Source organism: Pipistrellus hanaki (assembly GCF_964339955.1).
Source record: "Pipistrellus hanaki genome assembly, chromosome: 2".
Lineage (NCBI taxonomy): Eukaryota > Metazoa > Chordata > Mammalia > Chiroptera > Vespertilionidae > Pipistrellus > Pipistrellus hanaki.
In genome coordinates, this window is record NC_140504.1 from 168,722,182 (window position 1) to 168,746,956 (window position 24,775).

Genomic DNA, 24,775 nt, shown 5'->3' on the forward strand with positions numbered 1-24,775 from the left:
CCCCCGCCCCGCTCCGCCGGCCGCCCTCCACCCCAGCCCGGGCTCCCGCTCCCGCCTCCCTCCCGCCGCTCTCCACTCCCACCGCCCCTGGGTCCTCCCCCCCAACCCCCTGCTCTCCCTCCTCCACCTCCATCCCACCCCTCCACCCCCTCCGGCCGCGCCCTCCCGCCCGCCTACCTGGCGGCCGCTCTGCGTCCTGGGGGCGCCGGGTCTCTAACCGCTGCGTCCCGGCCTCTCGCCTGGTCCCTCTCCGGTCCCTGCGCGCCTCTCTGCGCCTCTCCACCTCCCGGGTCTCTGTCTCTGAGCTCCGTCCGTCCCGCCGCGCCCTCCGCCGGCCTCCTGCCCGCGGCGCCCGGCCCGGCGATGAGCGGCGCCTGCACGAGCTACGTGAGCGCCGCGCGGGAGGAGGTGCGCGGCTTCAGCTGCCCGCGGCCCGGGGGCGAGGCGGCCGCCGTCTTCTGCTGCGGCTTCCGCGACCACAAGTACTGCTGCGACGACCCGCACAGCTTCTTCCCCTACGAGCACAGCTACATGTGGTGGCTCAGGTACCGGCCCCGGCCCCAACCCCGCCGAGCGAGCACCCCGGTCCAGGCTGGCCCTCCCGTCCCGCCTCAGCCAGGCTGCGTCAGAACCCTCCGTCTCATCCCAGTGCCCACCCCAATGCCCGCACCACGATTCCCCCCCCCCCCCGCCCCTAGGGCCCAATATGAACGTTTGCTCTCACCCATCACCAACCCAACTCCCTCTACAGCCCCTTCTCTGCTCCATTCCCCATCCTGATCCCGATCCGAAACCGTTATCCAAATCAAAGCTGGAGCCTCACCCCAGCTCCCCCCAGGAAAGCCTTCACTTTAAACCCGCTCCAAGCGTCATCCAGCACCACCCTCACCCCAACCCCAAACTACACACCAACCCTCTCCCCAACAGCAAACTCCCTTCTTCCAATGTTCCCAGCAAACACAAACTCTGCCCTCATTCCAGTACCCCCGCCAGGGTCTCCTTCCTAATATCAACATCAACCTCATTCCTGACTTTACTCACTCATCTATCACCAGCTCCGTCTGCCCCTATTTCCCCTTGCAGTCCCACCCTGATCCCAAATATTCTATAGACCTACATCCAACCTCAAGCCTTCATGAAGCTCCAAGCCTTAATCCTCACCTGATGCTACACACTAATTCAACCCCAGCCCCCGCCCAGCCTCAACTCTTTTCTTCCCCCTGCTATTCAGTCATTCTTTTTCTTTCTTTTTTTCTTCTTTTTTTTAAAATATATTTTTATTGATTTCAAAGAAAGTGAGACAGAAACATCCATGATGAGAGAGAATCACTGATTGGCTGCCTCCTGCACAACCCCCACTGGGGAACAAGTCCGCATCTCGAGCATGGGCCCTTGACTAGAATCGAACCTGGGACCCTTCAGTCCTCAGGCCAAGGCTCTATCCACCGAGCCAAACTGGCCAGGGCTCAGTCATTCTTTCAGCCACCTCCCGCTGAGCACAGCTTTTTGTAGGCCCTGTGCTGAGTGCTGGGGATGTACTCCCGTCCTGAGCTAAGACAGAAGACCAAGGGCTCAAAGCTGCCTTCAAGTTCATCATGAGACAACGGCATAATGCTACAGCAGAAAACAGCGCAGGCTGTGCGATAGCAGTGTGATTGGGTGACTATCCACCCACAGGGCCTCGGTTTCCTCACTTGTGCAGGGAAGGGATTAGTTACAGGGGTCTTCAAACTACGGCCCCGAGGGCCACATGCAGCCCCCAGGGGAGTCTGATCCTGCCCGCCAGGTTTTTTGGGCAGTGAGCACAGCCAAGGTGTTACAGTAGGGATTAGTAGTTCATATAGTCCGGCCCTCCAGCTCTCTGAGGGACAGTGATCTGGCCCCCACTTTAAAAAGTTTGAGGACCCCTGAGTTAGACCATTGCTGATATTCCAGGAACTTCAATGTGGGGCTGAGAGCAATTGGTCTCAATCTCTCTCCATCTCCAGAGGCCCCACCCAGAAAGTAAGACTTGACCCCACACTTACTCTGGGAAATAGGCATCAGCAAAAATGGAGTGGGCTAACTCAGCAGACCGTGATTTTCCTGTCCCTGGAGGTATTTCACCAGAGGTTGCATGCTCTCTGAGTGGGAAAGGACAGCCTGCCACTCAACCTTCTCTGAGCCTTTGTCTTTTCACCTTTCAAATGGGAAGGATGATAAATCATTGCCCTGATTTCTTACGCAGCCAAGAACCAATGAAATAAAGAGGTGAAACCAACTTGGCATATGCCACTGGCAATGATAGTTATTATTATTGCTTTTTCCAAATAGCTCAAACCATAATTCGAAAGGATTTTTTTCAGATGGCTAGTTTTTCAGTTCCTGTGCATTCAGCTGCTATCTGTAACCCAGAGAAGTATATTAATTTATTTTCTGTCCATCCATGTTTTCATTCATTTATTATAGCCCTTGCTTTATGCCAGGTGCTATGCTAGGCACTGGGGACACAAAAATCAATTACCCCTGCCCCTGAGGAGCTCACAGTCCATTCAGAGAGAGAAGACATGCACCCAGCAGGTAACAATGGCGTCTTTGTTTAAAACTCACTGTGTACTTAGCACTGAAGTGGGTGCTGAAGTGTAATAGTACTTCCTTCCCTTTGAAGTATAGAGACAATGTGGAGCTTTTGGACTGGTGAGAACCCAGGCCAAACCTTGGCTCTGTCACTTAGTAGTGGTGTGACTTCAGGCAAACTATCTCTGATTCTCTTTTTCATCTTTGGAATGACAACAGTAATGCCTGTTTTATGGAATCATGAGGATTAAGTTATGTACGCCTGTGAAAGTGACTAGGATGTATTGTAGATGCTCAATAAAAGGGAGTTCCCTTTTCCCATGCTCCTCAGTGGGGAAAGGGATGCTTGGAATATGAGAGTGAATTGTTCAAGATTTTCTAGCAAAGTCACAGCAGACGGAGACTTAAAGAATATTACCCAGGACCATCCAAGGCTAGATGCACTCACACATTTGCAACGCTGGCACGTTTTCTCTCCAGTTTACAGATGAGAAAACTTGAAAGCCATGAAGTTACTATCAGGGACTGCCACAAGCCTGTCCGGCTCCAAGCCCAGGCGTGTCCTGCTTCACAACTGTCTAAATCTAGCCTGGCTCTCTTTCAACCTGCTCTACTCAGATCATTGCAAAAATACTCATGACCCTTCTTCACTGTCTTCTGAGCACTCTGCTAGCCCTATGGGAACAGAGAGATGAGTAAGCCTCTCAGCACACAGCCAGAACCCCAACCTTCTACTACCACCTTTTCCCTATGCACCCCTGGGTCCCTCCAGCTACCTTGGGCCCTCAATACAGAACATTAGTGGCTTAGACAACCAGGCAATGGGTTGCATGGGGTAAGTTCTGAGGCCCCATCACATGTTAGTGTGCTCCCATCTTATGACCCCAAGGGCAGCTGAAAGGTTTTAGCTTGCAGGGCTGACTCTTCCTCAGTTTGAATGTGAGGTGGTTTATAAACATCACGGACTGTTGCAAAGTGGAGGAGGAGAACTGAAGGTCCTCAGGACATTCGGGTGACTAGTGTACCCCAAACCCTGAAAACTCTACTGCCATTGCAGTGTGGAGACCCTGTTTTGCTCTGGACTCTATTTGGCCCTTTTCATGATAGTTGGCCCTTAAAAAACATAAATCTTCAGGTAAATACTGTTTTCTTCAATAGATCTCAAGGAGAATTGCTGTCTTTAAAACCATGTCTCAAGAAGTGAAGACTAAAAAAGAAAAGAGAAGAGGGGAGGAGAAAGAGGAGGAGGAGGACAAAGAGGAAAAGAGGAGGAGGAAAGATTCCCTGTGGATAAGCAGCTGGCGTTATAACTATGTGGTCCATTTTCCAATCACCCTGTATTAGTAGTTATTTTTTTATTAGGATGTGAGTCAAAGGCAGTGCCTTGCTAGAGGGCAAAATTAGTGGTCAGGCACTGTCTTATTTAATCTTATGAACACCTGGTGAGATAGGAACCTTTACAGATGAAGAAAAAGAAGATCAAGAGATGAAAGATTTTTCAGCTTATATGTGACAGAACCAAGATTCACGATTGAACTTGCCTGACTCGAAAACCCTAACAAATGTTAGACTGACCCTCCAATGTTTTTCTAGGGGTCACAGTAGGTGATCTATATTTTAGAGTCATAAATCTGTGAAGCCATAGTCATAAATTTGTGAAACTGAGTTGAAGAGCTAGCAGCTGTTCAGTGACTCTGAGATGGAGATTCAAATGTAGAATCTCCATCTTAGAGTCATTCCACCCAAGTGCCAAAAAGCTGAGTATTTACATACCTACCTCTGCCAGTCATTAGTTAGAGATTCAAGGCAGGAATCTCTAACTTCATTGAAAGTTGTTCCCATCCAGGTGTTCTGTGTAAATCTGCCCAATCATAGGGGATTTACCCCTCTCGAAACAATACATGTGACAACTCTGACCACTTAAAGTTCAACTTACATGAGGCACAGAATTCCCTCCTTGGAGCTTCTCCTGCTCTGTCCCAGCTGGGGGCTGGTTCCTTTGTCCCCAGACAGACCATCAGAAACAGTGCCCACTTCCTCACTAACCACTGATCTGGGATATATCTCTCCTCAGCTCTCTCACCCACTTTTTGTTGTTGTTGTTCATCCTTACAGTGATTTTTAGAGAGAGAGGAAGGGAGAGAGAGACAGAGAGAAACATCAATGTGAGAGAAACACATTGATTGGTTGCCTCCTGCACGCACCCTGACCAGGGTCAGGGAACCTGCAACTGGAAGTGCATGCCCTTGACTGGAATCAAATCCAGGACCCTTCAGTCCGGGCCAACGCTCCATCCACTGAGCCAGACCTGCTAGGGCTCACCCACTCTTCAAAGGACCCTACTTTTAGGGGGCCCTTTCCATTCAGGTGGCCATAGATGTCCCTTGTAAAAGGAGGGGCCCCAGATTGTGCACAAGTCTCCAGCTAAGAGCATTATAAACAATAACTATATCTCAAAAGAGGAAACGATGCCCAAAGAGCTAACAAGTACTACATGCTCTATGTGGAAAATGTGGAAAGGACAGGAGAGATAAAAGAGAAAAGAGCCGAAACCGGTTTGGCTCAGTGGTAGAGCATCGGTCTGGGACTGAAAGGTCCCAGGTTCGATTCCGGTCAAGGGCATGTACATTGGTTGCGGGCACATCCCTGGTAGGGGGTGTGCAAGAGGCAGCTGGTCGACGTTTCTCTCTCATCGACGTTTCTAGCTCTCTATTTCTCTCCCTTCCTCTCTGTAAAAAATCAATAAAAAATATATTTAAAAAAAAAAAAGAAAGAAATCATGGGCGATCCAGTATTTTAACTTGGTTTCTCCAAAATGACTTGGAGACAGGGATCTGAGGGCACGTAGTTTACATGAAATCAATTCTGAAAGACAACGGTGGAGGGTGGGGAATTGAGGAGGAGGGAAGGAAAGGAGCTAATGATGGTGCGGAACTTAAACCTGCTGAACTCAGCCAGCCAAATGTAGAACCTCCATCTCAGAGTCATCCCACCCAAGTGCCAAAAAGCTGGGTATTTACGTACCTACTTCTGTCAGTCATTAGTTGTGTGCTGGTGTGAGAAGGCAGGCGTTCGTTTTCCTGCACTTCTGACCTGCTCACTGTGTGGGTACTGTTCTGGGCCCAAGAAAGCCCTCAGGCAAAAAGATACAGAGGCTAGCATTTGAAACTCTGGCCAGAATATTTTACAATTATAAACCTAATGGGACAGAGACAGGACGTTCAGAGCCTGGGCTTCACCCAGAGACAGCCTGTTAGCATTTTGTATTTCTGTCCAACCTTGCATATGTATAATTATGTATATATTTGTGTTAATTTATTCAAGTTGGGGTTATGCTATATATTTAGTAGTGTGTCCTCTTTTCATTTAACATTATCTCATTTACCCTAACCAGTTTGGCTCAGTGGATAGAGCATTGGCCTGTGGACTGAAGGGTCCTAGGTTCGATTCCGGTCAAGGGCATGTACCTTGGTTATGGGCACATGCCCAGTAGGAGGAGTGCAGGAGGCAGTTGATCGATATTTCTAACTCTCTATCCCTCTCCCTCTCTGTAAAAGAACAATAAAATATATATTTAAAAAAAACACATTATCTCATCTGAATTTAGCCTTGATCTTAAATGTTATTTGAAAACATGTTTTTAAGGGCTCTATACTATTCCATTACATGGGTATCCAATCATTTATTATGCCATGGAATACAGATTCTCTGAAGCTCTAGGGTGTTTCTGTTTAGTGGAAATTAGCCATCAGCTAGCAGGGAATGAAATCTGGCAGGAATGGCAAAGGCAGGAAGTAGTCCGTGGCTTGGTTCAGGGAGGAGGGTGGGCAGGAAAGCTGGAGAAGGAGTCTGCGATACTGTGATTTTTAAGGTATTTGGTCTTTATCCACAATTTCCCGGCTCACAGCTCCCCAAACCTTTGGCATTTCCTAAGTGTTGAGAATGATAAAGGTGTCTTTTGGGTTCCACCCAAGGGTGGGGTCTGGTTGTCAGGAAAACCAACCATGTGATTAGAGGTTTGGTTTCAGTCTTCCTGACCTCTTAGAGAAAGACTGGAGGTTGAGTTCAGCTGTCAATGGTCAATGACTTAGTCAATCAGGACCACAGAATGAAGCCTCCATGGAAAGCTTCCATGTTGAGGAACAAGAATGCTTCCATGAGCTACTGGGCCCCAAGCTCCACAGAAGCTCTTTTGTTCATGGCGTCACCCTAATTATCTCTGCATCTGACTGTTGATTTGAGTCCTTTAATATCCTTTTTAATAAATCATCGAGTGAGTAAACGATTTTTCTTTGAGTTGTGTGAGCCATTCTAGCAACGTAATGAAATCCAAGGAGGGGGTCATTGGAGCCTCCACTCTGTAACTGGTTGGTCAGAAGCACAGGTAAGAGCCTGGGCTTGCAGCCGGTGTCTGAAGTGTATGTGTGTGGGAGGCAGAGGGGCGTAGTCTTGTTCCACTGAACCCTTACTCTGTGGGATCTGATTCTATCTTGGGTAGATCATGTCAGAATTGAGTTGAGTTCTCAGACACCCTCCTTGGGCCAGAGAATCACTTGTAGGTGTGGGGAAATCTCCACACACAAGTTGGAATTGGGTCTGGAAACGCTTTTTTAGAGTGGTAGGCAAGAAGGGCACACAAACAGATCCTGGTACCTACCCATCTCCTACCGTTTGGAGAATATCTCACAGAGCCTGGTGCATAGTAGGTATCCAATAATATTCACTGACTGCCTATCATGTGCCAGGGCTTGTACAAAGGGACAACAAAGCCAATTTAACATGGTCTGAGTCTGCCTTCAAAGAACACACAAGAAACGTATTAAACACCTACAATGTGCCAAGACTATGACATACAATATATCATTCGTCCTCACTACCTACCACCTGTGAGGTGCTGTGATTTGATTATTCTCACTTTTAAGATAAGGAAACTTAGGCTCAAAAGGTTAAATAATTTCATCAAGACCTCACAGGTGGTAGCCTGGGTCCTCACCCGGATAGGACTGGTTCCACATCTCTTTGCTCTTTGCCGGACACGGGGCTGCCTGACCCAGTGGGAAGTGCTGACGGTCCCGAGGAAAGCATCCTGGGAGGTTAGCCTGGCGTGCAGGGAGGGGAGAGAAAGATGACCTGGGAAAGCATTATCGAGGAGAAGACTTTCGAGATGGGCCTTTGACGACAGGTAAAATTCCAATTCGTGTGAAAAAGGAGTGATGGTGGCCCCCAAATGAGCTAGGAGTTGTCTAGAGACCAAGCGACCATGGCCTGACTTGGGGCAGACACAATGCGGTTGAACAGTGAGGGACCAGCGGCAGGGGGGTTTCTAGATGTGGAGTCTACACGGATGTGATGACCTACTGGAGGGTGGATCAGAAATTTCCTTGAGACTGGAAGGACAACTGGTTTTTGTTTTTTGTGTTTTTTGTTAGTCCTCACCTGAGGATAATTTTCCCATTAATTTTTTAGAGTGGACGGGAGAAAAGGAAAAGGAGAGGGAGAAGAGGGGGGAGAGAGAGGGAAAGAGAGAGACAGAGAGATGAGAAAGACACATTGCTTGGCTGTCTCACACACACACACACACACCCAACTGGGGGTGGGCAGGATAGAACCTGCAGGGGATAGAACTTGCAACCCAGGTTCCTGCCCTTGACTGGGAATCAAACCTAAGACCATTTGGTGCACAGGCTGACACTCTAACCACTGAGCGACCCTTCAGGGCAGACAACTGGGTTTTAACTAAGGTCAATGTGTGTCTTTATTTATTTATCTATTTATTTATTTATTTATTTATTTTAAGAAATAGCAATGGGCAAAACCGGTTTGGCTCAGTGGTAGAGCGTCGGTCTGCGGACTGAAAGGTCCCAGGTTCGATTCCAGTCAAGGGCATGTACATTGGTTGGGGCCACATCCCGGTAGGGGGAGTGTGGGAGGCAACTGGTCGATGTTTCTCTCTTATCGACGTTTCTAGCTCTCTATCTCTCTCCCTTCCTCTCTGTAAAAAATCAATAAAATATATTTTTTAAAAAAATAGCAATGTAGGAACAGCTCTTTAACCTGTTAACCGGGGAATTCCCTTTTTAATTCCCATCTCCAGCTCCTGGGGTGGGAGCAGAGAGGAAAGTAGGGAGAAAAGGAGAGAAGAAAGGGAACACAGAGTCCCAACTCTGTGGCTGCACCGAGACATGCCACGTACGTGGGGATTACTTGACGTGTAGTTGATACTCCTTCCCATGCTTAGGCACAGAAAGCCTGTTTAAGACAAGTGGAGACAGAACAACACTTCTCCGGTAACACGCTGCCTCCAAAGTCCCTTTCTGGAACTCAGCTCCTCTCTGGTCTTCTCTCCCCAGTATCGGTGCTCTCGTGGGCCTGTCCATAGCAGCCGTGGTCCTCCTGGCCTTCATTGTCACCGTCTGTGTGCTCTGTTACCTGTTCGTCAGCTCAAAGCCTCACACAAAGCTGGACCCTGGTTTAAGCTTGCAGACTACAGGTAAGAAAGAGGTCACGTGCTCTCCTGTACTCAGCAGGCGAGAATTTTTACAAAGGGGACCTATTTAGAAATGGTATTTGGGCCGAAACCGATTTGGCTCAGTGGTAGAGCGTCGGTCTGCGGACTGAAAGGTCCCGGGTTCGATTCCGGTCAGGGGCATGTACATTGGTTGTGGGCACATCCCCGGTAGGGGGTGTGCAAGAGGCAGCTGGTTGATGTTTCTCTCTCATCGATATTTCTAGCTCTCTATCTTTCTCCCTTCCTCTCTGTAAAAATCAATAAAATATATTTTTAAAAAAATGATATTTGGAGCACTTGCCTCATGAGTGTTCCTGGAATATTCAGAAGGAACAGCATAATTCTAAAGAGGTTTATGATCTGAAGATGTCCGTTCTAAGCTTTTCATATGTTCTGCGTTTATCAAAATAATTTGGTATAGTCAGCATTCTGTTGGTTACACCAAGATGAATCCATCTTATGGATTTCCTAAGACAGTGTTTTAATTCTAGCCTTAGAAAATGCAAACTGATTTTAATATTTTACCCCAAACAAAATACAATTAATAAGAAAAAAATTGCTGCTCCCCCAGCTCAATTTATTCAGAAATTAAATACAGGAATTTTTTGGATAATCTGATGTTCTGGCCTACCAGTTTCTTTATTAGTACAGGTGACCCAGAGCTTCCCTCCAGGGTCCCCTTCAAAGTGTTGCTTTTGCACATATTTTTACAACCTCTTCAAGGCACTGTGAAAGAAACAAGTAGCTATTGGCAACAGATCTTTCCGAATAGTTTGGCAGACAATACTCAAAATGGGTAGTAGTATCTCCATTTTACAAATGAGAAAATCAAGGCTGAGAGAGATTAGGTGACTTGGCAAAGTATCACATGCTAATACATGCTAAGAATGAAATCTGGCCCATGTTTTCCTGCCAGAAAGCCATGCTTTTTCTTCAGCCCTCCACTCTGGGTCTGGGTAGGCATACAATTAAGCACAAAATTGTTTAATACCAAACGTAAGGAGGGTTTCAAAAAGGAAAGGAGACGTGAATTGGTGCTGAATTAGTGAAGGAGTTGGTTAGGCAAAATAGATGAGCAAAGGCATTTCAGGATAGGGTAAATAATGGCTAAAGGTGTGAGGGCAGGAGTAAGTGAGACTATGCAGTGACAGGGTCATTCACCCTGTAGGGGGCGTAAGGCCAGGCTGGACAGGGAGGAATTGAAGTTCGGAAGCAAAGATGGCACACTCAGGGAGGGAGAAGGGGCAGGGTGGGTAACAGCTAAGTTTCAGGGAAAAGTAGAGAGAGCTTTTTCATTTGCACAAGATTGTTTTTCCAGTTTCACAACAATCTCATGATAAACAACAGCACATGAATACATCTCAGATCCCGATGCTTATAATAATCCCCCTGTGGCTGAGTGTGGGAGGATTTTTCTGGCTCTCCTTGGAGCCAGGAAGACCTAGGAGGAGAATAGGAAGTAACAGGAAAATAGACCCACCTCAGGTCTATTTTAACTTTTACTTGTTAACTTTTTAAAACTTTATTTTATTTTATTTTATTTTATTTTTAAATATATTTTATTGATTTTGTACAGAGAGGAAGGGAAAGAGATAGAGAGCTGGAAACATCGATGAGAGAGAGTCATCCATCAGCTGCCTCTTGCACACCCCCCACTGGGAATATGCCCGCAACCAAGGTACATGCCCTTGACCGGAATCGAACCCGGGACCCTTCAGTTCGCAGGCCGACGCTCTATCCACTGAGCCAAACCGGTTTCGGCAAAATTTTATTGATTTGAGAGAGATTTGTTGTTCCACTTACTATGCATTCTTGATTCTTTTTTTTTTTTTTTTTAAAAATATGTTTATTGATTTCAGAGAGCAAGAAAGAAGAAGAGAGAGATGATGAGAGAGAATCATTGATCAGCTGCTTTTTTCACACCCCCGACTGGGGATCAAGTCCTCAACCAGGCATGTGCCCTTGACTGGAATCGAACCCGGGACCCTTCAGTCTGCAGATCGATGCTCTATCCAGCTAGAACCATTGGTTGGTTTTTGTTTGTTTTTTTTTACAGAGAGGAATGGAGAGGGATGAGAGAGAAACATCCATCAGCTGCCTCCTGCACACCTACTGAGGATGTGCCCGCAACCAAGGTACATGTCCTTGACTGGAACTGAACCTGGGACCCTTCAGTCCGCAGGCTGACACTCTATCCACTGAGCCAAACCGGTTAGGGCCATTGATTGATTCTTATATGTGCCCTGACCTGGGATCAAACCCTCAACCTTGGCGTAACAGGTTGATGCTCTAACCCAGTGGTCAGCAAACTCATTAGTCAACAGAGCCAAATATAACAGTACAATGATTGAAATTCCTTTTTAAGAACCAAATTTTTTAAACTTAAACTTCTTCTAACGCCACATCTTCAAAATAGACTCGCCCAGGCCATGGTATTTTGTGGAAGAGCCACATTCAAGGGGCCAAAGAGCCGCTTGTGTCTTGTGAGGCGGTTTGCCGACCACGGCTCTAACCAACTGAATTACCCTGCCAGGGCCCAGGCTTAAACTTTTATAGAGAAAAATCATAAAATTTCATGAAAGGCATAAAAGAACCTGCCTATCTGTTGAGATACAGAAAGCATGTGACTAGGAAGACTCAATATCGTGGACAAATCAGTTCTTTCCAAACTAATCTATAAATAAAAATCCCAACAAAAGATTTAATGGAATTTGTCAGATTCATTCTAAAATTAATCTGGAAGGCTAAAGGTGCAAGAGTGAACAAAACAATTTTGAAAAATAAAGAAGAGACTTGCCGTATCAGATACTAGAACATTTTTTAAAGATAAGAATCTGTCGGTTTGAAATTGGCACAGAAATTGACAGGTATAATTGGGCAATGCAGTGTCCTCAACTAGTGCAAATTTGCTACCCAAAGACATTTTGCAATGTGTGAAGACATTTTTGGTTGTCACAAAGGGCGAGGGCTGCTACCGGTATCTTTTGATAGAGGACGGGATCCTATTAAACGTCCCATCACACAGGATAGCGCTCCACCACAGAGAATTATCCAACCCAAAATGTCAGTAGTGCCAACATTGAGAAACCCTAGAATAGAAAATCCAGAAACACACTAATTAAAATATAGGAATTTAAAGAAAATATTTAATTATTATTACTTTTTAAAAATATTTTTAAAATATATTTTTATTGATTTCAGAGAGGAAGGGGGAGTGAGAGAGAGAGAGAAACATCAGTGATGATAGAGAATCACTGATTTCTGCCTCCCGCATGCCCCCCACACCCCACGGTTTGAGCCTGCAACCTTGACTGGAATTGAACCCGGGACCCTTCAGTCCCCAGGCCTATGCTGTATCCACTGAGCCAAACCAGCTAAGGTAAAAACATTTACTTTTTAAAAATAAGGGGGAAATTGGCAAATTTACCTACATAAAATGCAAACAGACATCAAATACAAATAACACAGAAGATAGTATACCTAAAGTTAAAAATCAAGTGATAGACTGCAAAGATATTATAAATAGAAGTAAATACATGCCAGACAATCATTATCTGCAGGTTCAATATTTGTGAAGTTGCCTATTTGCTAAAATTTATATGTAACCTCAAAATCAATATTTGCAGCGTTTTCAAGGTCACTTGCAAATGTGGACATGCCCAGAGCAGCAAAAAATTTGGGTTGCCCATCACACACATTCCTAGCTCTCAGACTGTAAACAAGTGTCCTTTTCATGATATATTGAGTGACATGTTTTTGCATTTTTATGACTTTAATGGTGGTTTCACTGTTGAAAATGCTCCCCACATGTAGTGCTGAAGTGCCGTCTAGTGTTCCTGAGCATGAAAAAGGACTGCCATGTGCCTTGTGGATAAAATATGCTTTGGGTAAACTTTGTTCAGGCAGGAGTTAATGGTGCTTTTGGCCATCAATTAAATCTAAATAAATTAGTAATATATGTTAAATAAGATATCTTCAAACAGAAACACACAAAACAAAGTTACGTATTGACCAGCTGACAAAATTGTTGTGACCAGAGGCTCAAAGGGACCTAACTTTTATCAATGACATTGGTAAGTACAAAAATGGATCGTATTAATACTGAGGAGGTTGGGTGGAGGGAATGGATTCTGTCACATACTGCCGGTAGGAGTATAAATTGGTACCACCAATTTGGCAGTATCTATTTATATTAAAAATGAATACACCCTATCACTCAGTACTTCCACTTCTAATTTTCTTAGAAGAAATAGTTATACTAGAAGAGGATAGTAAAGATGAATGACATGCCATTTGTCATATTGGAAACAAACTACATGTCTACCAGTAGAGGAATAATGAAACATGATTCCACAGTTAGAAGGAATGAACTAGCTCTAAATAGAGCATCTCATTAGTTCTTCACAAATAACCGGGCAGATATAGGTCTTATCACCATCCATTTTACAGATGAGGAAACGGAGGCCTAAGTTACCTAGGGAGTAAGTGACAGAGCCAACTTTACCCCAGTCTCCTTCCTCTCCTTATTCCTGTGCTGCGAAACGCAAGTCCCTACTATGTGCCAGATGCTGTTTAAAACTGTACATGCATTATCTCATCCAATTTTCCCAACTACACGAGTCAGGTGTTATTATCACCCATTTTACAGATGTGAAAACCAGGTCTAAGAAAGGTGAGATGACTTACCCAAGGGGTCACAGTTTGTAAACCGTGGATCTGGAATTCAAATATATGTGTTTTTCTGCCTCCAAAGTCCTACTCTTTTTACCTCACTGCGCCAGGTCTAGGGAGTGCTCCTGCTTGTGTCCTGGTCCCCTCAATACTCCCCACTCTATATCCTCCCCGACACCAAACCTTTCTGAATCAAAGGAAATACACTTTATCTCTTGGCTCTATTGGTAAAAAAAAAAACACACACCCTCCTCCTTTTTACTGCTCAGCCGCCAGCTGGATTATTCAATTGCCAGAGTTTTGAGATAGTTTATGTTCTATTTTTAAGATAGAAAATGCATTTCCTGACCTTTTGCTAAATGATAACTTTAAGCTCTGTCTTTTGCCCAACTGCTGCTCTTAGTTCCTCTCTTTCTTCTTCATTAAGTACTGTCCCTTCCTTCCCATCAGCTGAGTCATTTTATAGGCCCATTATCTTACTAGTACATTCATCAGAGCTTTGCCCTTTATGCAGAGTTTCATTTCTGTTTGCTGTCTCCCTCTCCAGTAGGACATGTAGAGAGATCATTAGCCCATTTTACATCAAGCTCAGCCATGGGAAGTGAACTGGCCAAATTTACACGGTGGTGAGCATGTGTTGCTGGGATGTCAGTCCCGACCTCCCAGACTCGAAAGCCTATGATCATTGCACTGTACCTCAGGGTCCTGAGCGCTGAGTGTGGGGATAGGGGTGGGGAGCGCCCTGAGAAGAACAGAGTGGAAATGGAACCGAGTCTAGAAACAGACTCCTTCTGCTACCCAGGTGCTCGGTACTGTCCCATCACCCCCACCTCCACATTACCCCCCAAACTTAGAATGCAAAAAACAAAACAAAACAAAACAAAAACAAAAACACACACACACATGGTAACTTTCTTACTCTAGAACCTTGTAACTAGCTTGATCAGAAGGGTGACTGAGTTCCTACTGTTGGGCCAGATGCTATGCTAAGGACTTTAACCATATTAGCCCATGTAACCTGCTTAATTACTCTGCCAGGTGGTTATTATCAACCCTATTTTGCAGATGAGGCGAGTGGGATATGTATGGGGTTTATATTCCAACTATGGTACATTTAATGAGACCAAAAAAAAAAATTTACTGGGGTGACATTGAGTAATAAAAAGATATAGGTTTCAGGTATGCAATTCTACAGTACATCATCTGTATATTGTATTGTATATTTACCACCTCAGAACCAACTACTGCCTTTTTTTAAAAAAAAATCTTCTCCTGAGGCTATGTTTTTATTGATTTTTAGAGAGAGAGGAAGGGAGAGAGAGAAACAGATCGGTTGCTTCCTGTACGTGCCCTGCAGGGGATCAAACCCAAAACCTTTTTGGTGTACAGGACGAGGCTCCCACAAACTGAACCACCGGGCCAGGCAAGCCTGCTGCTTTTCAGTTCACCACATTTGGTGCCTGTGACCCAAACAAGCCTCCATGACGAGTCAGTCTTTTTCTTTCTTTCTTTTTTTTTTTTTAATTGACAAGTTGTTCTATTGTGTTTATTTTGGTATTTTTTTTTTTTTTTTGTGACGCAAGTAATACCAACACACACACACACACACACACACACACACACACACACACATATATATATATATATATATATATATATATATATATATAATTTATTGGAAAGTGAGACAATACAAATAGGCAAAAATGAAATAAAGCACAGGCCACACAGAGTGTATTACCTTTTGGTGGGTAATAACTTTTTGCATTATATCAGATATAAATGTGCATTATATATATATATATATATATATTTTTTTTTTTTAATATTTTGCAATGTGTTTTCACTTTACAATTGTATCTGCTCATTCAAATGAATGAAACATCCTGTTAAATGAATGAGATTGGGTCAAAAGATGGGATGTTGGTAACAAGAGTCACCTGTAAATCAAAAGAACACTGAAGGATTAGAGTAAAATAGTAGCAAATAGTTAGCAAGGAAATGCTGGACTGAAAGAACCCATTGATGTTAATAACAGAAGAAGGCTGGATAATGGGCCTGTAAACAGACTCAGATGCAGAAGGAGGGACAAGAGGCTCCTGGGAAGGAGAGGACAGTACTTAATGCGGAAGAAAGAGCTGCGATTGGGCAAAAGATAGAGAGAGCCGAAAGCTGTCATTTAGCAAAAGGTCAGGAAATGCATTTTCTGTCTTATGAGATATGCAATAAATAGTGTAAGGAATGCTAATGGTTAGAATGCAGAGCCCTAAAGCTCTTTCTCAGACCCCTCATCTCTCCCAAAAACCTTTCTATCGCATCTCTCTCGTCGTCCCTTCATTATTATTAACATGCCTATCACCTATGTCCTCTTCAAATTCCTCGAGAGACTGAAGGAGACGTCGTCTAACATTCCCTTCAGTTTGCTGGCATTCACACTCTCCGCAGGAGCGGTTTTCCTCTCTTCCATTTTCCGTGCAGAGTGTTTGCCTGATGTAGCTGTTTCCTGTGACAATTCAGGAGAGTTGCCTCCTCTTTTTTCTTGCCTTAAGATAGATGTCTGTGAACCCAGACCCTCTGAGCACCTACAGACAGAAAGAAGGGGGAGAGGAAGGGCGAGTTCTCTGTTGGGATTTAAGGAATGTACATCCTTTTTCTCTTGGCCACAATCATAATCACCTACCTGCAGCGCAGTAATTTTAATTCATCTGCAAAGGAGGGAGAAAATCTCAGAACTCCTCTCCTGGCTGGTCACCACAGGCTAGTCCCAGATTCAAGACTGAGAGCCCCAGGCAATGGGAGAACTGGCCACAGAGGTCCTTGGAGAATAGTGGGATGGCACGAGCCTGGCCTAGGGCATCAGAGAGACTGGCTCTAATCCTGGCTCTGTCACTCCCATTGTGTGGCCTGAGGTACGTAAGTCACTTCTCTCTGGGCCTCAGTTTACTCTGTAAAATGTATACAGTAATACCTACTAAGAAAGTTGTGAAAACTAGAGCGGAAGCTTACATAGGAGCTAAATTAGTCTCTGACACATGGTAGGCTTTTAACAATTAGAAGCTCTCATTTTTATTTTTATTAGGCACTTAGATTTTACATGTTAGTCTCCCCAGCGTTTTTGATATCTCAAAGATAGGAACAATATCTTAAATGCCTTTGTATCCCAAGTTCATAATTTATACTAAGGCTAAACTTGCTCTGTGGTAAGAGTCCAAGCTTTGGAATCAAACTGAATGGAAAATGAATCTCAGATCCAATACTCAATAGTTGTTTTATTTTTATTTTTTTAATAAATCTTTATTGTTCATATTATTACAAATGTTCCTCTTTTATTCCCCCTCTCCATTGCTCTCCTCCACCAGGTCCCCTCCCCACCCTCTGCCCTTTCCCCACCCCCCATTGTCCTCATCCATAGGTGCACAGTTTATGTTCAGTCTCTTCCCACATCCCCCACACCTTTGAGAGAAAGGTGCCCTCGATTTTCGCCTGCTACCAAACAGTCTAGGCTCTCCCCCAATGAGCCCGGAACTGGGGTTCAGTTCAGTTGGAAGTGGGGTTGGAGATGGCGTTCAGAGCAGTCTGGAGCTTTTGTCTCCTTCCTGCCAGGGCAGTCCCGAGGCACAGCCAACTGTTCCTTCTCTGCGCACAATATGCGCGCCTCCAGGACCTCCTTTCGCCGCTCCCCCTGGGTTCCACCTTACAGCCTAGCTCCCTCTGTGTGAGCCTGGGTCCCCAGGGTCTGGCCTAGAACTGGGGTTCAGAGCAGTCAGAACTGGGGCCCAGCACAGTCCGGAGCCTTTGTCTCCTTCCCGCCAGGGCAATCTAGCAGCAGAGTCAACAGTCTGTCCTCTGTGCACAATGTGCGCACCTCTGGGGGCTCTGCCTTTCGCCGCTCCCCTGGGAATCCGCCTCACAGCTCCGGCTCCCTCTGTTTGAGCCTGGGTCCCCAGGGTCTGGCCTAGAACTGGGGTTCAGCGCTGTCGGGTCTGTGGTTCAGCACAGTCGGAGCTTTTATCTCCTTCCCACTAGGAAATGCCAGCCAGGCACTCAGCCGCCCCTCCTCTCTGGCTTTGTCCTCTCCGTGTGCGCAGCATGTCTCCATACCTTAGGCTTTTACAGCTCCTGCGCTCTTCCTTCTGGTTTTCTCCTTGCTTCTCATTGTAGAATTTCCAGTTAGTCGACTTTCCTATAGTTCTGGGTAATGTCGATTTTATATTTTATATATATTTTTTATTTTATTTTTTTTCATTTTTTTTATTCCTTTTTTTTTAAAAAATAAATTTTTATTGTTCATATTATTACAAATGTTCCTTTCCTCCCCCCACCACCATTGCTCTCCTCCACCAGGTTCCCACCCCACCCTCTGCCCTTTCCCCACTCCCCATTGTCCTCATCCATAGGTGCACAGTTTATGTTCAGTCTCTTCCCACGCCCCCCTCTCCCCTTTTCCCCAAGAATCGTCAGTTCACTCCCCTTCCATACCTCTGATTCTATTATATTCAACAGTTACTATTGTTCATCAGATTTTTTTTTAAATTTCCTTGGTTTTTAGATTCACTTGTTGATAGTTACGTATTTGTTGTTCATAATTTTTATCTTTATTTACTTTCTCTTCTGAAAGAACCCCCTTCAGCAATTCATATAATTCTGGTTTGGTGGTGATGAACTCCTTTAGCTTTTTTTTTTATTAGTGAAGCTCTTTATCTGACCTTCGATTCTGAGTGATAGCTTTGCTGAATAGATTATCTTTGGCTGTAGGTTCTTACTATTCATCACCTTGAATATTTCTTGCCATTCCCGCCTGGCCTGCATGGTTTCTGTTGAGAAATCAGCTGACAATCATATAGGTGCTCCTTTATAGGTAACTACCTGCTTTGCTCTTGCTGCTTTTAATATTCTCTGTTTGTCTTTTGCTCTTGGAATTTTAATTATGATTTGTCTTGGTGTGGTCCTCTTTGGATTCCTTTTGTTTGGAGTTCTGTGCACTTCTTGGACTTGTAAGTCTAATTCTTTCACCAGGTGGGGGAAGTTTTCTGTCACTATTTCTTTCAGTATGTTTTCGATATCTTGCTCTCTCTCATCTTCTGGGACCCCCATAATTCTGATGTTGGTTCGCTTGAAATTGTCCCAGAGGTTTCTTACATTATCTTCAATTTTCTGGATTCTCTGGCCATCTAGCTTCTGCGGAGGAGTGTCCTCTGGCTCTTTATGTTCTAAATCTTTGTCTTGATTCTTGCAATCTTCCAGTCTGTTTTTAGGAGTCTGTATAATATTTTTTATTTCAGACAATGTATTCTTTATTTCTTGTTGATCCCTTATCATTTCTTGTTGATTCCTTATTAATTCTAGTTGATCTCTTTTCATATCCTCATAGGTCTTATCGACCTTTTCTAGGAAATTCTTGAAAAACCTTATAAGCATAGATTTGAACTATATCCAGTCGCTTTTTGTCCTCCATTTCTTTCGTTTGTGGTAGCCATCTTGTGTCCGCATGGGGGCAGAATCTTTGACCACATGGGGGCAGCCATCTTGTGTGTTGGAGTGATAGTCAGTCTGCATATTACTCTTTTATTAGATAGGATAGAGGCCTGGTGCATGGGTGGAGGCCAGCTGGTTTGCCCTGAAGAGTGTCCCAGATCAGGGTGGGGGTTCCCTTGGGGCGTGGGGTGGCCTGAGTGAGGGGCCTGTGGTGGTTTGCAGGCCAACCATGCCCCCTGGCGACCCAACTGGAGGCCCTGGTATCTGTAATTTATTTACCTTCTACAATTGAAATTTTGTAGCCTGGAGTGGAGCCAAGCCTCCTGCTCACTCTGTGGCCGGCAGCCATTTCTATTGGGACTTATGTACCTTCTATAATTGAAACTCTGTAGCCTTGAGTGGAGGCCTAAGCCGGCCAGGTTGTGCGGAAAACCTTGCTTTCTCTGTTGCAGGGGGTAATCCTTGTCTGCTCTCTTCAGCTCTGTGGCTGCCACCATTTTCCTTGGAATTTATCTTCTATAATTGAAACTTTGTAGCCTTGAGTGGAGGCCTAGGCCAGCCAGGGTGTGTGGAAAGCTTGGCTTCCTCTATTGCCAGGGAAACCCAAGCCTCTCAACTGCTCTCTGTGGCTGCAGCCATCTTGATTGTGGTTAATTTGCATACTCTCTCTGATTGGCTGCTGGGTGTGGCTGATGCGTGTGGCTTGCATGCAATGATGGTTAATTTGCATATTGCTCTTATATACTAGAGGCCTGGTTCATGAATTCATGCATGGGTGGGGTCCGGCCAGCCTGGCCAGGGGGAGGGGACATGGGCAGTTGACTGGCCTTCCTGCTGGTTGAACTCCTGGTCAAGGGGAAAATTTGCATATTAGTGTTTTATTATATAGGATATACACTGAGTGGCCAGATTATTATGTGTTCAGAGATCATAATAATTTGGCCATTCAGTGTATAAAAAGCCCTCACACCGTAACAATGGATCACTAGGAGGCTGCATGTTCATCAGGTATGTGCAGGTGGGCAGAGACTTGACTCTGGGTCTCATGGCTCTGGTGGGACTTGACGCTGCATCCCGTACTGACCCAGACTGACAGGAGGGAGGAGGAAGCCAGATACCCACAATATTAAAATATTTCCTCTAATTAATTCCCTCTTAATATGCACGAATTTTGTGCACTGGGCCACTAGTTTTTCTATAACATGGAATAATAATACCTACCTCTGAGTTTGTTAGAAGAATCAGATAAGATTGTCGTACCACTGCATTTCAGCCAAACACGATTCTTATAGTAACTGCTCTGCTGCTCAGAGCCCCACAATTTAAGAGGGACTTTGACCAATTAGAAGGTGATCAGAGGCAGCTTGGTCTAGAAACCAACTAATGTATCAGCTGAAGAGCTGGGACTTTAACCCCTTACTGGGGGGAAATATGCCAACAAAGGACTTTTATCCAGAATATATAAAGAATCCCTAAAACTTAACATTAAGAAAACAAACAATCCCCATTAAGAAACATGCAATGCCAAGAGCAGTTTGGCTCAATGGATAGAGCACCGGCTTGGGGACTGACGGGTCCCGGGTTCGATTCCGGTCAAGGGCATATCCCCAGTAGGGGGTGTGCAAGAGTCAGCTGATCAATGACTCTCTCTCATCGATGTTTCTAACTCTCTATCTCTCTCCCTTCCTCTCTGTACAAAATCAATAAAATATATTTTAAAAAAAGAAAAAGAAAAAAGAAACATGCAAAAGGCTTTAACAGTTACTTCACATATAGCAAATAAGCACATGAAAAAAATGTTTCACCTTCCTGAGCCGGTAAGGAAATGGATATAAAGCTATCAGAATACTAAAGTAAAAACACTGGCAACACCAAGTAAGGAATAAAGCAACTGGTGGTAAAGCCACTTTGGAAGTGGTGTTTTCATAAAGTTAACCATACATCTATTATATTTATTAATTTCATATGGCCAGTGTAACAAATTGCCATAAACTTAGTGGCTTACAGGGATCAGGCTGACACCAGCTATCTGACATCCCCTGAGGGGTCCTGGATTGTGAGAGGGTGCAGGTCAGGCGTCTAGTAGTAGTATATCAGTGCCAGTCCCTGGCTTTGAAATTGTTTTATGGTTCTATAAGATATTATCAATGGGGAAAGCTGGGTGAAAGATATATGGAATTCTGACTATTTTTGTAACTTCTTGTGAATCTTAAATAGTTTAAAAAGAAAAAGTTAAAAAACAAAAACAAAACAAAGAGAAATTTATTCACTCCGTAGGTGATTCGTCCAAAAGTAAGGGTGGGCTTTAGGCATGGTTTGAATAGAAGTTCACAATGTCCTCAGGCTTGTGACTGCATCCTCTGAGATTCTGCCCTCTATTTGTGTTGGCTTTCTCCTCAGACTGACTTTTCTCATGGTACTAAGTTGACCACCAGCATTCCCTTCCATGCACCAGGAGGAAAAAGAGGGAGCTATATTTTCCTTCAGTTGGGGGTAAATATAAAGGCCTGAGCTCTATTCTGTGCCCACCCCTAAACCAATCACTGAGCCCAGGAAAATGCTATGGACTGATTTCCCATCCACATGGCAAAGAAATGGGATCACTTGATCGGCTCAGATCAATCAGGTGCCACTCCTGTCACTGAGATGGAGCCAATGCCACCCTACTATAATTGCTATTACCAGGTAGGGAAGGGGAAAAATGGATTTGGATAGCCAATTCCAATATCTAGTTCATCCTTCTTGAAATTCACTCTTCCCTTGGTTTCAGAGGCACCATTCTCCCCCAGATATCCTCCATCAATGGATCTTATAGTATAAGAGTTTTCTAGACAGAGAAGATATAAAATGTCATTCTAGAAGAAACAGCACAAAGACCCAGAGATGTGAAGGAATGGACCCATTTAGGGAACAATGAAAATTTTGGTGTGGCAAAGCATAGAGTTCATGAGGGGAAAGTGGTTAGCAATAAAGCTGAAGAGAAGAGATGGGACCAGTAGTGAAGAGCTTTGAAGTATCACGGTCGATGGTAAGACATTTGAAGATTTTTGAAAAAGAATAGTCCCTGGGCCAAAACCGGTTTGGCTCAGTGGATAGAGCAGCAGCCTGCGGACTGAAGGGTCCCGGGTTTGATTCCGGTCAAGGGCATGTACTTTGGTTGCGGGCACATCCCCAGAGGGGGGTATGCAGGAGGCAGCTGATTGATGACTCTCTCTCATCAATGTTTCTAACTCTCTATCTCTCTCCCTTCCTCTCTGTAAAAAAAAAAAAAAATCAATAAAATATATTTTTTTTAAAAAGAAAAAAGAAAAGAATAGTCCCTGGACTCACTTGACCTTAGAAAGATCTTTCTGGATAGCCTGGAGGGGCCTGACTAGAGGTTGTTCCAGTGCTCTGGGCAGGAGATGAAAGCCTTCCAGAAGGTGGTGGCTTTGAGGATGGAGAGAAATGGATGAATAGGGCCGACAGGATGTGGTGGAATCAGCAGGACCCGGGGGGCTGCTTGGCTTTGTGAAGGGACTGGAGAAGGTGTAAGAGATGACTCACATTTCTGGCTGAACACTTGATACATTTTTTTTTAAGGCAGGAATGCCCAATTCTGTCAAAATCTGATAAGTCTAGGGAGATAAAGATTTATAAATAACCATGGATTTAGTGACAAATGCTTTAAGGTATGGTGGGGGCAGAACCAAGAATATTGCAACAGAGTAAGTCAGGGAAGTGGAGAATAATAAAGCCAAGTGAGCCTCCTTTCCAATTCAGATATAAGAGGAGGAGAGGATAAAGCAATAATAAATTTTTTAAAAAGTCATGGAATCTTAAAATAATGTATGTTTTAAAATTTTCCAGCACTTATCTGCATACTGGTTGTGTAGTCAGTTTGCATCCTTATCTATTAAATTAGTTTTTTAATAGTACCTACCTCATGGGTTTATGTTGAAGATTAAGTCTTCATATCTAACAGTTGTGTAGTCTGTCTCCCCCACTAAACTTGAAGTTCATTAGGAACATTGATAGCTCCTAGTGCATGGCATGGTATATTGCTAATAAACTAATAAATATTTGTTAAATGAGTGTTAAGATTCTGAGCACAGTCCTACCTGCTCAAGGTAAGCACTCAGGGAGGTTAGCCAGGGTGTGTGAGCCTGAAGGGAGGAATGGGATGCAGGAGGAAACCCTATGCCCTCAGCTTGCTGTTTTCCAGAACCCGAGGAAATGTCCCCTGACTTCCAGGAGGAGACTACAGGCAAGTTGGTGGAGATACCGGGAGTGAATTCTCTAAGGCAGAGTCACCTCCTCCTGAACTCACGGCTGGACTGCCATGAGGAGCAGGCGATGGAGCCCAAACGCCTCTTCCAGCACTGCTTCAGGGCCACAGCGACTACCAGTGACCTTCCTGGCAGCCCCGAGGAGGCCCTCTGCCCAACCTGATCGCCCATGGACCAGACCCATAGACATCCAATAAACTTCTCTACGCCATCCTCTTCCGGAGTCTCTTTTCAGTGAAAGGTGGGGGTAGGGATGATCAAAGGGACTTGCTAAAAATGAGATTAACGAGATACATGAAGGCTTTTTCCCAGCCAATCTACTCAAGGCCTGCTGTGGACCCAGCTATTCTGCCCTGCCTGGCCCACTGTGAGCCAAAGGGAGTTCAGGCATGGTTCGATTCCGGTCAAGGGCATGTACCTTGGTTGCGGGCACATCCCCAGTGGGGGGTGTGCAAGAGGCAGCTGATCGATGACTCTCTCTCATCGATGTTTCTAACTCTCTATCTCTCTCCCTTCCTCTCTGTACAAAATCAATAAAATATATATATATTATAAACAAACAAATAAACAAACAAACAAACAAACAAGAAGCCCCAGGGCCTGTAGAAGCTCAGAAGAGCCCCTCACCTACCTGAAGAGTCAGAATCCTGACTTGTTCTTCCTGCCACAGAGCAGGTGTACTTACTCAGGATACCAGGGAAGAGGACTGGGACCCGGAGGCAAGTGACTCCTGCCTCTCCAGCAGCTCTGCCCCACTCTTAGAGGGAGCCCCTTGCCAAGGAATAGAATGAGAGGGAACGTGGAGGACATAGAGCCCCACCATGTTTGATATCATTCAATACCTTAGGTCAGTGGTCGGCAAACTCATTAGTCAACAGAGCCAAATATCTACAGTACAACGATTGAAATTTCTTTTGAGAGCCAACTTTTTAAAACTTAAACTTCCTCTGACGCCACTTCTTCAACATAGACTCGCCCAGGCCATGGTATTTTGTGGAAGAGCCACACTCAAGGGGCCAAAGAGCTGCATGTGGTGTGAGAGCCGCAGTTTGCCAGCCACAGCCTTAGGTGGATGAAGAGAGTGAATCAACGAGTGAGTGAGAAAACGAATGGTTAGCAGACCAAACACAGGCTCCACAGCGTGGACCCGACCTCTTCCTGACCCTGTGTGTTCTTGGCAAAGTCCCCCCGTCTCCCTAAGCCTCGGTTCCTTCGCTGGGTGAGGGTGAGTGTCCAGAGATGATGGCTATGAACCCCCTTCATAAACATGGCAGTACTACACATACTTTAAAATTAA

General features: G+C 44.9%; 1 protein-coding gene across 2 annotated transcripts; it reads left to right on the forward strand.

Annotated features, from left to right (window-relative positions):
• On the forward strand, nt 1-23,983 carry SHISAL2A (shisa like 2A). Of its 2 annotated transcripts, none has more exons than XM_084872949.1 (3): nt 1-545; nt 8,907-9,046; nt 23,400-23,983. In XM_084872949.1, the coding sequence occupies exons 1-3, from the start codon at nt 364-366 to the stop codon at nt 23,639-23,641; spliced, it is 564 nt and encodes a 187-aa protein (XP_084729075.1). In that variant the 5' UTR covers nt 1-363; the 3' UTR covers nt 23,642-23,983. The 2 variants fall into 2 exon arrangements, with proteins under 2 accessions (XP_084729075.1, XP_084729076.1); XM_084872950.1 differs by having other exon boundaries at nt 23,415-23,983.
• Nucleotides 23,984-24,775: the final 792 nt, after the last annotated feature.

Bases quoted from the DNA above. Each gene is read 5' to 3' on its own strand.
- SHISAL2A (XM_084872949.1), top strand. From the start codon at position 364: ATGAGCGGCGCCTGCACGAGCTACGTGAGCGCCGCGCGGGAGGAGGTG. The intron at 546-8,906 runs GTACCGGCCCCG...TTCTCTCCCCAG, and splicing joins AGCTACATGTGGTGGCTCAG to TATCGGTGCTCTCGTGGGCC. The intron at 9,047-23,399 runs GTAAGAAAGAGG...CTATGCCCTCAG, and splicing joins TTTAAGCTTGCAGACTACAG to CTTGCTGTTTTCCAGAACCC.